Source organism: Hemiscyllium ocellatum, chromosome 28 (genome assembly GCF_020745735.1).
Source record: "Hemiscyllium ocellatum isolate sHemOce1 chromosome 28, sHemOce1.pat.X.cur, whole genome shotgun sequence".
Lineage (NCBI taxonomy): Eukaryota > Metazoa > Chordata > Chondrichthyes > Orectolobiformes > Hemiscylliidae > Hemiscyllium > Hemiscyllium ocellatum.
This window is the reverse complement of record NC_083428.1, coordinates 14,034,153-14,048,337: the sequence shown is the minus strand read 5'-3', so window position 1 is coordinate 14,048,337 and position 14,185 is coordinate 14,034,153. Positions and strand designations below refer to the sequence as shown.

The window sequence follows — 14,185 nt, the reverse complement described above, 5'->3', positions numbered from 1 at the left end:
AACTAAGTGAATCCCTCATTCACAAAGTCAGCGCATACAACGTGGACCAAATGGCCTCTTACTGCACTATTACAATGCCAAGATGACCCACTCCAACCAAGCAAAGAGTTTTCCCACAGCAATTTGAAGCGTAAAATTGTAGTATCGTTAATGTTGTAAAATACACAGGTCTTAAAAGTGAAAGAGGTCAACTTACACTGAATTTGGAAATAGTGGACAAGTCTCCTCCCAATATATCTTTGCTCTCCCTTGGAAGAGAAGGGAACAGACTAGTAATATCCCATGGTAAAAACAATGACTGCAGCTGCTGGAAACTAGGTTCAGGATTAGTGGTGCTGGAAGAGCACAGCGGTTTAGGCAGCATCGGAGTAAAATCGACTTTTCAGGCAAAAGCCATTCATCAGGAATACAGGCAGAGAGCCTGAAGGGTGGAGAGATAAGTGAGAGGAAGGTAGGGGTAGGGAGAAAGTAGCATAGAGTACAATGGGCAAGTGGGGGAGGTGATGAATGTGATAGGTCGGGGGGCACAGAGGAGAGACAGGGTGGAGTGGATAGGTGGAAAAGAAGATAGGCAGGTAGGACAAGTCATGGGGACAGTGCTGAGCTGGAAGTTTGGAACTGGGGTGAGGTGGGGGGGGAAGGGGAAATGAGGAAACTGTTGAAGTCCACATTGATGTCCTGGGGTTGAAGTGTTCCAAGGTGGAAGATGAGGCAGTCTTCCTCCAGGCGCCTGGTGGTGAGGGAGCGGCGGTGAAGGAGGCCCAGGACCTCCATGTCCTCGGCAGAGTGGGAGGGGAAGATGAAATGTTGGGCCACAGGGCGGTGTGGTTGATTGGTGCGGGTGTCCTGGAGATGTTCCCTAAAGCGCTCTGCTAGGAGGCATCTAGTCTCCCCAGTGTAGAAGAGACCGTATCGGGAGCAATGGATACAATAAATGCTATTGGTGGATGTGCAGGTAAAACTTTGATGGATGTGGAAGGCTCCTTTAGGGCCTTGGATGGAGGTGAGGGAGGTGGTGTGGGCACAGGTTTTGCAATTCCTGCGGTGGCAGGGCAAGGTTTATCCCATGGATAAGATCCCATGGTCAAGCAGCCAGTGAGCTGAACCTCAGGCACATGAGCAACAGCTTCATGCAGGGTGATGGCTGAAGGAAAGATGGTCCAGCCACAGCCAAGTGCCAATTTAGAAGCTATTCCCTTTGAGTGACCATACCTTGTGTTTCAGAGGACTGTTTGTTATAGGGCAGTCTGGGAACAGACAGCTGATTTATCATAAAGAGACTTACTCTGCAGTGCTATTTTTGGAGGATTTCAAGTAAGGAGATTGAAGTAACGAGACAAGGTCATAAACAAGGTATCTTGTTCTGCCAGTAAGTGTTAAGAGACATTTTACAGTAATTTTCCCAGAGATACAGGCTGCTTTCACTACTCATCAATCACTCGATAAAGTCAGATTATCTTAATAGTATTAGGGAGACATTTTAAAGATGTAAAGCATTTAAAAGCTGCATGACTAACACGCATTCTCTGAAGGCCCCAAGTACAATCCCCCTGTCCTGGACTGTGTTAGTTTACCTCATTGAAAAGTTCCAAATGGTTACAACATAAGGCATAGGAGCAGAAGTAGACTATTCTGCCCAATTAGTATACTCCACCATTCAATGAGATAGTGACAGATCAGATATCCTCAACTTCAATTTCCTGCCTTAGTCCCATAACCTTGATTCCAATATTGATTAAAAATCTCTCTCTGGATGGGAATAAAGGAGAGCAGGAAGAGGAAGAGAAATAGCCAGTGCTCTCTCACCTGGTTATCAAGCTTAGCTCCTAATGGAATAATAAGTGAGATCTAGCAGCCAGCTGAGACTTCGTTGTGTTGCTATAGATGGTTGAATATTTGAGCAATATCACCTGGGCTTGACACTAGAGGCAGATACAGTGAGTTCTGCTATAATGCGAGGCTCTTCAAGGTGAATTGGCTAGAATGCGATTGAAGAACTTGGACCATTATTTGTAGAATGTGAACTTTCCTTACCTGTATTGGCTATAACACTTCTCCAGTCCCATAGGTTTAAACGGTGCTGCTATTATGTAATTTTCTTATAACGCAGGATCGCATAGGAACAGAACTATCATGTTATATCAGAATAGACTGCAGTACTGACACATTGGAATACTTTCTTGCTCTATCATGGATTGGTTCCTTCAGAAAGGGATAGGGAATATTATGTATATTTATTGCTGGTTTGCATTAATACAGTTAACAGCTCAGGTCACACTGAGCCCCTCATATCTTTATGGCACTGCTTCTCAAACCACCGTTTAGCATCAAACAGCCTTTGAAGTATAAATCAAAGTTAGCCAGCACTCTGGTACAAGCCTTATTGCTGGGCTGAATGAAAGTGTGCACATGTGTATGGATGAATAAAGTTGACATACCCTGATGACAGTATTAAGCTCCGGGGCAGTCACCTGCTTTGCACGTTCTATGGCCTGCACCACCTGTTGCTGATGCTGAAATAAAGACAAAAGACACAAATATAGTTAAACCACAGCCTTTCAAATGGAGAGCTGGTGAGCACTACGAATCATTTACAACTCAAATCAGAAGTTGAGCTACACCACCACTGAATGACTCTTGCATTGGCACGACAGTTTTAACAGTCAGTCAAACTAAACTAAAATGCAGTTACCTCCTGAGATAAGAAGGGGATGACTTGAGCACAAATTCCATTCAATCGTTTGACAATTTCAGCCTATGTGGAAGAAAAGGAAATACTTAGTTCATTTCAAACACATTCACAACTGCCTACCAGTTGTTGTTGTTGTAGTGCGTTGCAAATCTCAACAGGCTTTGCATAACCAAATAAAATGCCCACTCAAGGCCAAGATGAGAGACATCACTGCAGCAAATCCAGTGACAACTTTAACAGAAAGAAGCTTCCATTAAAAACATGAAGTTATAAGTTGAAATGACATTTCATAACGAAAGTAACAGAAAAAAGGAGCTGGAGAAAAGGGGGAGGGGGGTGGCAGTATGGGGAAAAGAGAGAGTGCGCGTGAGAGTGACAGCGTGCAAGAGAGCAAGCGGGACATTACTCCAGGAGTGAGATGACCTTATAACCTGCACGTGGTTGATTAAAACTCAGCACTGCAGAGTGTATTGGACTGGCACAACTGCAAAGCATTAAGAAATCGATATGCCCTGAACTGTCGAATCTCAAGTCATTTTAGTTTAAAAATAGAGGTGTGTATGATTATGACAGGATCACTTAAGTTAAACAAAGTGAAGCTGTTCCCATTAGTTGATTGTACAGGGAGTAGGGGACACAGATTTAAGACTTTGAACAAAAGATGTGGGTTGATGGGAGCGAGGAAGAACATTTGCACGCTGCAAACACTAACGACCTTGAACTTGTTTCAGAAAAGTCTTGGTGCAAAAGAAAATTGGATGGACACTTTAAAAAAAAATAAATACGCACAGCTGCAGAGATGTAGTAGGGTATGGGACAGATTCCATTTTCTAGAGCCAGCATGGAGACATTGGACCAAATGGCCTGCTTCAGTGTTGTTATGGCTGTGTCCTGACATATCCCACCCCTTAGAAACAAAGTTGCCGCTATCCCGCACGACCTTTTCCAGCTAAGTTTCAATTAACTAACCCAATCAATACAGAAGAGGGGGATTTCTTCCAGATGCATAAATGCATTTGTTAAAACTAATTAAGGGGACTTCTTTTAGGGTCAAATGTGTTCAGGCTCTGACATTAGTTTGTGACAAATTTTACTCCCAACATTTGCCCAATGTAGATGGGTCTACACTACCTATTACACCCCTTACGAAAATAAAAATATTGCAGATGCCGGAAACTAGAGATAAATCTGAACAATGGATGCTTCTGTGGAGGAAGAAACAGAATTAATACTTCAGTTCTGATGAAAAGGTCACAGACCTGCAACATTAGATGTTGCAAAGCTGACAATCTCAAAGGGGTTAAGGTAAGGGATTTGCAAGGTATGGGAGAGGATATGTTCCCAGAGAGGGCTATGAGAGTGAGTGAGTGAGAGGGAGAGTGAGTGAGAGGGAGAGTGAGTGAGTGAGAGGGAGAGTGAGTGAGTGAGAGGGAGAGTGAGTGAGGGAGAGGGAGAGGGAGAGAGGGAGAGAGAGAGAGGGAGAGAGAGTGGGAGGGAGAGTGGGAGGGAGAGAGGGAGGGAGAGTGAGTGAGGGAGAGTGAGTGCGAGAGAGTGAGGGAGGGAGAGAGAAAGGGAAAAAAAAAAATGGGTGCACTTCGGCAAGCCCCTACCTATCACATCAACAAGGAAGACAATACAGCCACCAGAAAGTAGGGTTAGTTGATTAAACCCACCCTGCCAAGACAACCAGATTCTTAAATCTCTCAGGACAGATTAAAAAATACAGCTCTGTTGGTTAAAGGAATAAAACAGACTATAATGAAACACAATAGACTTGAGACATATTGGAGTCTCTCAGGATGCAAAAAACAAAGGGCACAAGAACTGCGGATTGTGGAAATCAGAAAAAACAAAAAAATTGCAGGGACAACTCAGCAGGACTGGCAGCATCAGCAGAGAGAAAGCAGAGTTAACGTTTCAGGTCCAGGGACCCTCCTTGTTCTAAACAGTTCTCCCAGCAATTTTGGTCTCTCTAGATGCAGCTGCCTCGTAACAGACTCCCAATTGTGTGTTCTCTGAGATTTAGTACAATAATACAAACAGAATGTGGAAGAAAGAGTTAACCCAAGCCAAGGATGCGATAGCAATATGCTCCTTGTATGTTGCTCTAAATACAACACAGATGTGCCCCAGTGTGACTACACTATAACAGACCTATATAACACCAGTACTTCACCTCACTTATGTTTCAAAAAGCTCTCTCCAGAGACACTCCAACTTGCAAAGGACAAAGTCTATACAGATACACATACTGCAGGGTGCTTTTCATAGTTTAAATTGATATTGCACAAAAATTACACCTGGATGGACACTTCACTGAAATCCTACTGCCAAAACCATTCTTGAATTCAAGAACTGAGGACAATTACAATCCACTGAGTTTGCCTTTTTCCACAATCGTAGTCACACAGAGTCATAAGAGATGTACAGCACCGAAACAGACCCTTTGGTCCATCTCGTCCATGCTGACCAGATATCCTAAATTAATTTAGCCTCATTTGACAACATTTGGCCCATATCCCTCTAAACACTTCCTCCTATTTGTACACAAAACCAGATGCCTTTTAAAATGTTGTAATTGCACCAACCTCTACCACTTCCTCTGGCAGCTCATTCCATAACATGCACTACCCTTGGCGTGAAAGAAGTTGCCCCTCAGATCCCTTTTACATTTTTCCCCTCCCAACTTAAACCTATGTCCTCTAGCTTTGGACTCCCCGACTCCAGGAAAAGATCTTGCCTATTTACACTATCCATGCCCCAAAATCCATGATTTTAAGCTTCTGTAAGGTCATCCCTCAGCCTCTGATGTTCCAGGGAAAATAGTTCCAGTCTATCCAGCCTCACCCTATAGCTCAAACCCTCCAACCCTGGCAACATCCTGGTAAAGACTAGTAAACAGGACTATTACTTGAATGGTAAATGTAATTGCAGCATGCTGCTGTGCAGAGGGACCTGGGTGTCCTTGTATCTGAATCACAGAAGGTTGATCTGCAGGTACAACAAGCAATTAAGGCGGCAAATGGAACTTAGTCCTTCACTGCTACAGGGATTGAGTTTAAAAGCAGGGAGGTGATGTTGCAGCTGTACAGGGTGCTAGTGAGGTCACACTTGGAGCATGCAGTTTTGCTCTCCCTACCTCAGAAAGGATGAACCGGCACTAGAGGGGGTGCACAGGAGGTTCATTAGGTTGATTTTGGAATTATGGGGTTGGCATATGAGGAGAAACTGAGTAGACTAGGATTATATTCATGGAAATTTAGACGGTTGGGGGGGTGGGGTGGAGAAGAGCGATCTTATAGAAGCATAAAATTATGAAGGGAATCAATAAGATAGAAGTAGAGAGGATGTTTCTACTGGTGGGAAACTAGGACAAGAGGGCATAAGCCTCAAAATTAGGGGGAGCAGATTTAGTACTGACTTGAGAAGGAACTTCTTCACCCAGAGGGTTATGGCATTCCCTGCCCAGTGAAGTAGGTGAGGCTTCCTCAATAAATGTCTTTAAAGCAAAGATAGATAATTTTTTGAACAATAAAGGGCTTTTGCCCGAAACATCGATTTCGCTGCTCCTTGGATACTGCCTGAACTGCTGTGCTCTTCTAGCACCACTAAGCCAGAATCAAAGGGCCAGGTGGCTACTCCTGCTCCTAGTTCTTACGTTCTAAATCTTTTCTGAACCATTTCAAGTTTCACAACATCCTTCCACATCACAATAACCTGTATTTATCCAACTCCTTTAACATACTTACCATGTCCCAGCGGGCTTCAAAATACTACTAACAAAAATGTGAGGGTATCCACTTTGGCAGAAAGAGCAGACAGGCAAGTGCTTCTTAAAATAACGAGAGGTTAGAAAGTATAGATGCACAAGAGGAACGGGGTGTCATTGCAAAACGTCACTGAGGGCTAACAGTCAGTTACAGCAAGGAATTAGGAAGGGAAATGCAAAAAGGAGTAGCAAGGTCTTGCATCCATTGTGTAGAACCACAGTTACTCTACACTTGGAGCACTGGTTTGGTTCCCTTACTTGGAGAAAGATATTGTTGCACAGGAATTTAAGCACATTGTTCCCAGGATGGCAAAGAGATCAGGGAGACAGAGCTTGCATTCTCTTGAATTTCAATGACTAAGATCGATATCAACGAAACCTACAAAGTACTTAAAAGGAATATTCAGGGAGATTGCTCTTTTAATTGGGTATACTTCCACCCAAGTTCAAAATAAAAGAGGGATTCTATTTAGGACGAGGATGAAGAGAATTCTTTTCTTCTTTAAACTCGGAAGGCTGAGAATCTTTGGAATTCTCTGCCTTCAAGGGTTGTGGCAGTTCAGTCTTTGAATATGTTTAAAGCACTGATTTCTAAATACCAATAACAAAGAGCTATGGGATTGTGCGGGGAAAAAAAAAGTCCTAGAAGTGGATGATCATCCATGATCATATTGAATGGCATAGCAGGCTTAATGGGCTGCTCCTGCTCCCATGTCCCTAACGATTGACACCCAATCATATTCAGGTGACATCAAGATCACTGATTACAATCTTGATCAAACAGGTAGATTTTAAAGTAGCATCTTAAAAAATGGACAGATAGAATTTTAGCCATTGAATATTAAATGCCCCAATAATGGAGTTCAAGCCTAATTATAGTAAAGTTTTTTAAAAAACTCAGATGCAGTTGTCTTTATTGGTTAGTCAATAATTATCCAGATATGAGGCAAGGCAAATCCCAAAGAGAAAGAGATAGAATTTCTTCAATACATAGGTGAGACCGAGGGGTTCAGGTACATAGCTCCTTGATAGTGGAGTCACATATAGAAAGGGTGGTGAAGGTGGCATTGTGCACAGTTGCCTCCATTGGTCAGAACATAAGAGTACAGGAGTTGGAATGTCATTTTGCAACTTTTTTAATTCATAGAATCCCCAGTGTGAAAACAGACCATTCAGCCCAACAAGTCCACACCGACTTGCCAAAGAACATCCTACCAAATCCCTCTAACCCTGCATTTCCCATGGTCAATCCATCCAACCTGCCAATCTTTGGACTGAGGGAGGAAACTGGAGAACCTGGAGAAAGTCAGCACAGACACAGGGAGAATGTTCAAATTCCACGTGGAGAGTCACCAAGGCTGGAACTGAACCCAGGTCACTGAAGCTGTGAGGCAGCAGTGCTAACCATTAAGCCACCATGCAGACGTAAAGGACACTAGTGAAGCCACATTTGGAATACTGATCACCTTGCTATAGAAAGGAGGTTATTAAACTTCAAAGGATACAGAAAAGATTTGCAAGGATGTTACTGGGAGTGAAGGGTTTGAGTCATAAGGAGAGTTTGGATAGGGGTGGGACTATTTTTCCCTGCAGCACGGGAGGTTGAGGGGTGACCTTACAGAGGTTAATAATTTCATGAGGGGCATAGATAAGATGAATTGCAAAGGTCTTTTCCCCAGGGTGGGGGGGGGGGGAAAGAGAGAGAGAAGAGAGTTCAAAACTAGAGGGTACAGCTTTAAGGTGAGTGGAGGAAGAATTAAAAGGGACCGGAGGGGCAACCTTTTCACAGAAGGTGATGCATGTATGGAATGAGCTGATAGATACAGGTCAGTTTTAACATTTAAAAGACATTTAGATAGGTCCTGGAAGAGAAAAGGTTTAGAGGGTTATAGGCCAAATGCAGGCAAAACGACACTAGTTTAGTTTGGGAAACCTGGACAGCATGAAAGAATTGGACCAAAGGGTCTGTTTCCATGCTGCGTGACTCTACGACTCCAAGCACAATGTACTGTAGCTACGACATCCATAGCCACGAGATCGAGCCGCATGTTGTGAGCTGCACTGTTGCCTTAACATCATTCATAAAACCCACATAGTTCACTAATGTCCTTTAGGGAAGGAAACTGCCATCCTTACCTAGTCTTGTCTACAGACCCACAGCAATGTGGTTGACTCGTAACTGCCCTTGGGGCAATTGGGAATGGGCAATAAATGCTGGTCCAGCTGGCGAAGCTCTCAATCCATGGAAGATGCGATGAGATAAATATTCATAAGCATTGCTCAAAAGCAGCTTCAAAGTCTGGTATAAACAACAGAGCAGCTGTATGAAAACACAATTGGTAGGCTGCTTAGGAGCCTTAGTTCCGGAAGATTCACACGGATGATCCCTGGAATGGTTGGTCTAACATACGAGGAACGGCTGAGGATCCTGGGATTGTATTCATTGGAGTTAAGAAGATTAAGGGGAGATTTAATAGAAACTTACAAGATAATACATGGCTTGGAAAGGGAGGATGCTAGGAAATTGTTTCCGTTAGGCGAGGAGACGAGAACCCGTGGACACAGCCTTAGAATTAGAGGAGGTCAATTCAGAACAGAAATGTGGAGACACTTCTTCAGCCAGAGAGTGGTGGGCCTGTGGAATTCATTGCCGCAGAGTGCAGTGGAGGCCGGGACGCTACATGTCTTCAAGGCAGAGATTGATAAATTCTTGATGTCACAAGGAATTAAGGGCTACGGGGAGAATGCGGGTAAGTGGAGTTGAAATGCCCATCAGCCATGATTGAATGGCGAAGTGGACTCAATGGGCCGAATGGCCTTACTTCCACTCCTATATCTTATGGTCTTATGATCACCTCTTCTATCCAAGCCCACTGCACTCTATGCCATTACTTACACACATTATTTCAGCAGTAGTCAAGACTGAAGCTGCTGTAAGAATGAGAAATTGAGGAAAAGGCAGCTCACTGCAATTTATATTTAGCACTATATCGAGACTAGATCTATAAACAGTAGTGACTCTGGCTGCTTTTATTCCTGATGAAGGGCTTTTGCCCGAAACGTTGATGTCGCTGCACTTTGGATGCTGCCTGAACTGCTGTGCTCTTCCAGCACCACTAATCCAGAATCTGGTTTCCAGCATCTGCAGTCTTTGTTTTTACCCAGTAGGGACTATGGTCAGTCAGAGGATGATACTACAAACAAAAAGAGGCAGAAAGTACTTCTGATGCTGAAACTTTCATATCTTTTACTGTGAGGATATGGCCTTCTGGCAAATTCAAAATAATTCGGGATTTGTTTCTTCCACCCACTAAACAGAAAGGTGGACAGCTTCATTTTAATGAGACTGCTGATGTAGTTGATCAATTGCATAATACATCAACATGCAAGTGTGGCTTCAGGCACAGCTGGTGCAGAACATAACCTGACACACACAAATGCTGAGTTCCTAGTCTTTGGGGAGTTAGGTGTAGTTTATTAAAGTCAGTCCGCTTCAGGATTGTGCTTTAATCAGCATGGAAACAAACTAGTATGCAATAAAACGTGAGCTAATTGATGCCGCCAAATTATTAATGAAGCTGCTGACTGGAAGCTCACATTAACAACAACAACAAAAAAAAAGGCGGCTTCCTTTGCCACTGCAAAAGTACAAAAATTGCGATACGGTGAGTCTCCACAAGATCATGAAAATCGGCACACAGCTCCACTTAATCTGTGCTACAACACCCTTTCTCCCCCAGCTCTCCAGCCCCGACAATTACCTAAATGCTGTACCTTCCAGACGTCAGCTCTGGTGAAGAGCATCTAGACTTGAAACGTTAGTTCGTTCTCTCTCCATGGATGCTGCCTGACTTGCTGTGACATCCAGTATTTGCTGTTTTCAATCCAGTCTCAAACCATCTCCCATATTTTCATGCTGAATGCTGAGACTGAAACTGGTGGACAAGCTGAGAACGCCTTTGTTGAAATTCTGGCAATGAATCGATATCACCAGGGGGTCAGAGAAGACTCTCGTGGTCAACCATTATACCACGAGAAAGGGGAGGACTTCAGATGCTGGAGATTCAGTCAAAAAAGTCTCCTCTACATTGGGGAGACTGGGCGCCTCCTAGCAAAGCACTTTAGGGAACATCTCCGGGACACCTGCACCAATCAACCACACTGCCCTGTGGCCCAACATTTCAACTCCCCCTCCCACTCTGCCGAGGACATGGAGGTCCTGGGCCTCCTTCACCGCCACTCCCTCACCAGCAGACGCCTGGAGGAAGAACGCCTCATCTTCCACCTCGGAACACTTCAACCCCAGGGCATCAATGTGGACTTCAACAGTTTCCTCATTTCCCCTTCCCCCACCTCACCCTAGTTCCAAACTTCCAGCTCAGCACTGTCCCCATGACTTGTCTGGACTTGTCCTACCTGCCTAGCTCCTTTTCCATCTATCCACTCCACCCTCTCCTCCCTGATCTATCACCTTCCTCCCCTCCCCCACTCACCCATTGTATTCTATGCTACTTTCTCCCCACCCCCACCCTCCTCTAGCTTACCTCTCCACCCTTCAGGCTCACTGCCTTTATTCCTGATGAAGGGCTTTTGCCCGAAACAGCGATTTCGCTGCACTTTGGATGCTGCCTGAACTGCTGTGCTCTTCCAACACCACTAATCAAGAGTCTGGTTTCCAGCATCTGCAGTCATTGTTTTTACCTACCTGATGCTAGAAAAGCACAGCCAGTCAGGCATCTTCCGAAGAGCAGGAGAATCGACGTTTCGGGCATTAGCCCTTCATCTGGAATGACTGGAGTGCTGGGGGAGAAAAGGTGTTAATACATTCCTGATGAAGGTCTTATGCCAGAAATATCGATCCTCTCGCTCCTTGGATGCTGCCTGACCTGCCGTGCTTTTCTAGCACCACATTTTCTCACTAGAAAGATAACTCATGATAAGCTCCTGTTGGGCTATGTAGAACATGGCGACTCCACAACCATCATCACCTTTATTATTTCTACCAATGGTGAGATAAGAATTTATATTATTTCTGAGGAACTTGGATTTTAAAATATAGTTTAATGAATGTTTGGTTTTCAGTTTTGTGAAGGTATGGTTTGCTACTTTTCTTAGAGAGAAGAAGGCGACTTAGGTGAAACATATGAAAATCAGAGGGTTAGATAAGGTTAGATAAGATATAGTTAAAGCCTTTTTCCTTGGATGGTGATGGCTAGCATGAAGGGACATAGTGGGCGGCATGGTGGCACAGTGGTTAGCACTGCTGCCTCACAGCGCCAGAGACCCGGGTTCAATTCCCGCCTCAGGCGACTGACTGTGCAAACTCCACGCAGACACGGGGAGAATGTGTGGGTTTCCTCCAGGTGCTCCAGTTTCCTCCCACAGTCCAAAGATGTGCAGGTTAGGTGAATTGGCCATGCTAAATTGCCCGGAGTGTTAGGTGAAGGGGGGAATGGGTCTGGGTGGGTTGCGCTTCGGCGGGTCGGTGTGGACTTGTTGGGCCAAAGGGCCTGTTTCCACACTAAGTAATCTAACCTAAAAAAAAAGAATGGGGTAAAAGGTTTTTGAACCAATCGGAAGTTCAAATAGTTATTCCAAACTTAAGCAAAATGATCAAGCTAACTGGTGTGATAAAAGTTCAATATTGTAGCAACTAAGCTCTACAGAGACAAATGGCCAATGGCAACAAGCATATAAAGTTTGGGGGTGGGGGTGGGGGTGGTGGGGATGTTGGAGATGAATATAAATTTCAGCAGGATTTGTTTTTAAAAAAAAGCTTTGTGCAAATCTTCAGATCATCATAATTGGAAAGAAGTCTTGAGCTGTTTATAAGCCCAGTCCAACAGGCCTGGAAATAATTCTTAAACCGTCCTCAGCATTCAGTGAGGGAAAGTTATTTTTTTTTTAAAAAACCAATTAACCAGTGTCTTACACATCTCTGAGATGCAGTGAATCATATCTAGTGAATACATAGAAAGTTGACCAAAAGGAAACGTGCTCAACTTTAGCAGTTGAGTTATAAGTTTTGAAGAGAAAAATAGGAGTGATGCTTCATTGGGATTGAGTGTCCGTAAAGGATATTGCTGTGGAAAACGGCCGAATTATTTTTACCGTGTGAAACATTTCAAAGGAGTCATTTATTGCAGCTTCCTTCCCCACCTTCCATATTATAAACATATGCTCTTTCGTTAAAAGTATATTAACAGCTTTGTGAGAGCATGTTCAGTTGTTGACCACTATGGTAAGCAAACCTATCGCAGGTAGGCAGGATAGTAAAGGGAGTGTTTGGTACACTTGCCTTTATTGGTCAGTGCATTGAGTATAGGAGTTGGGAGGTTATGTTGTGGCTATACATGACATTGGTTGGGCCACTATTGGAATATTGCATTCAATTCTGGTCTCCCTGCTACAGGAAAGATGCTGTGAAACTTGAAAGGGTTCGGAAAAGATTTACAAGAATGTTGCCAGGGTTGGAGGGGTTGAGCTGTGGCAGAGGCTGAATGGGCTGGGGCTATTTTCGCTGGAGCATCAGAGGCTGAGGTTTATAAAATCACGAGGGGTATGGATAGGGTGAATAGACAAGGTCATTTCCCAGGGTAAGGGAATCCAAAACTAAAGGACATAGGTTTAAAATGGGAGGGGGGAAAGATTCAAAAGGGACCTAAGGAGCAACTTTTTCATACAGAGGTTGGTGGTGTGGGTATGGAATGAGCTGCTAGACCAAGGTACAATTACAACATTTAAAAGGCATCTGGATGGGTGGACGAACAGAAAGACTTTAGAAGGATAGGGGCCCATGGCTGACAAACAGGACTGGATTAATGATTGGCATGAATGAGTTGGACTGAAGAGTCCTGTTCCATGCTGTATGACCCAAGGACTCAGTGACAATGATCTATAAAGCAAGGTTTCACTCAGGAATCTGACTTGTCTAATTATTACCATCAGCTGGAACCATGTCAACTGGAGCTCAAACCACCGACAACTAAACAGATAATTAGAAACTGCTCAGCAACAAAAAACTGGTAGGACTGTCCCGGCCAACATTCTTTCCACACAGCTTAAACTAACCCCAATTACAACTGTCAGCAAAAGTAAATCAGCCCATAAAGTGACAAATAATTTCACTCCCTCAGTTCAGAGCTGTCAGGGAGAAAAGTTTGTAGGGTTAGTAGAGGCTCCTGGTAAAAACACTTCTCTATAGTATCACTCCTTCTTGGAAAAGATTTCTTCTAGGTTTGCTGTCAAGAGCCCTTTTCAATAAAAATTGTGCCACTTAGGAGAAAAGCAAAAGCCATTGCAACATCTTCCAAATCTAAGACTTGCCATTATAGGATGCATTGCATACCCAGTCCAAGGTTTCTGCAGTACAACACAAGCTGTGTGTGCTTAACCTTTTGTTATTTGTTTGCCATTTTGTGCACAATGGGAATCTGAAGTAGTAGCCTTACTAACAGCTGCCAGAGCAACATCTTGTTCAACTTTACAAACAAATTGACAAGTAATGCAGCCTCAATGCCTCAAAGCAATTCATAATTAATTGTTTAATTATGTGTAGCTTATGAACTCTTCGGTGACAAGTACAGTAACTAATCACACAAAGTAAGGTCACAATCAAAGAGCTATCAGCTAATTTATTTTCCTGTAATGTTGATCAAGAGAGAAACACTGACCAGGGCAATGGGAGACAATTTACTCTTCCTGAAAAGACTCCATTGGATCTT

The 14,185-nt window shown here is 43.7% G+C and overlaps 1 protein-coding gene across 2 annotated transcripts in view; it reads right to left on the bottom strand.

Annotated features, from left to right (window-relative positions):
• LOC132828800 (TLE family member 5-like) overlaps positions 1-14,185 on the bottom strand; it is a 126,671-nt gene that overhangs the window by 12,290 nt on the left and 100,196 nt on the right. For both annotated transcript variants that reach the window (XM_060845900.1, XM_060845901.1), the window contains exons 5-6: positions 2,693-2,755; positions 2,439-2,513 (exon numbers count right to left, since the gene is read on the bottom strand). In XM_060845900.1, the coding sequence (XP_060701883.1) occupies positions 2,439-2,513; positions 2,693-2,755 (138 nt within the window). The remainder of the gene's footprint in view (positions 1-2,438; positions 2,514-2,692; positions 2,756-14,185) is intronic.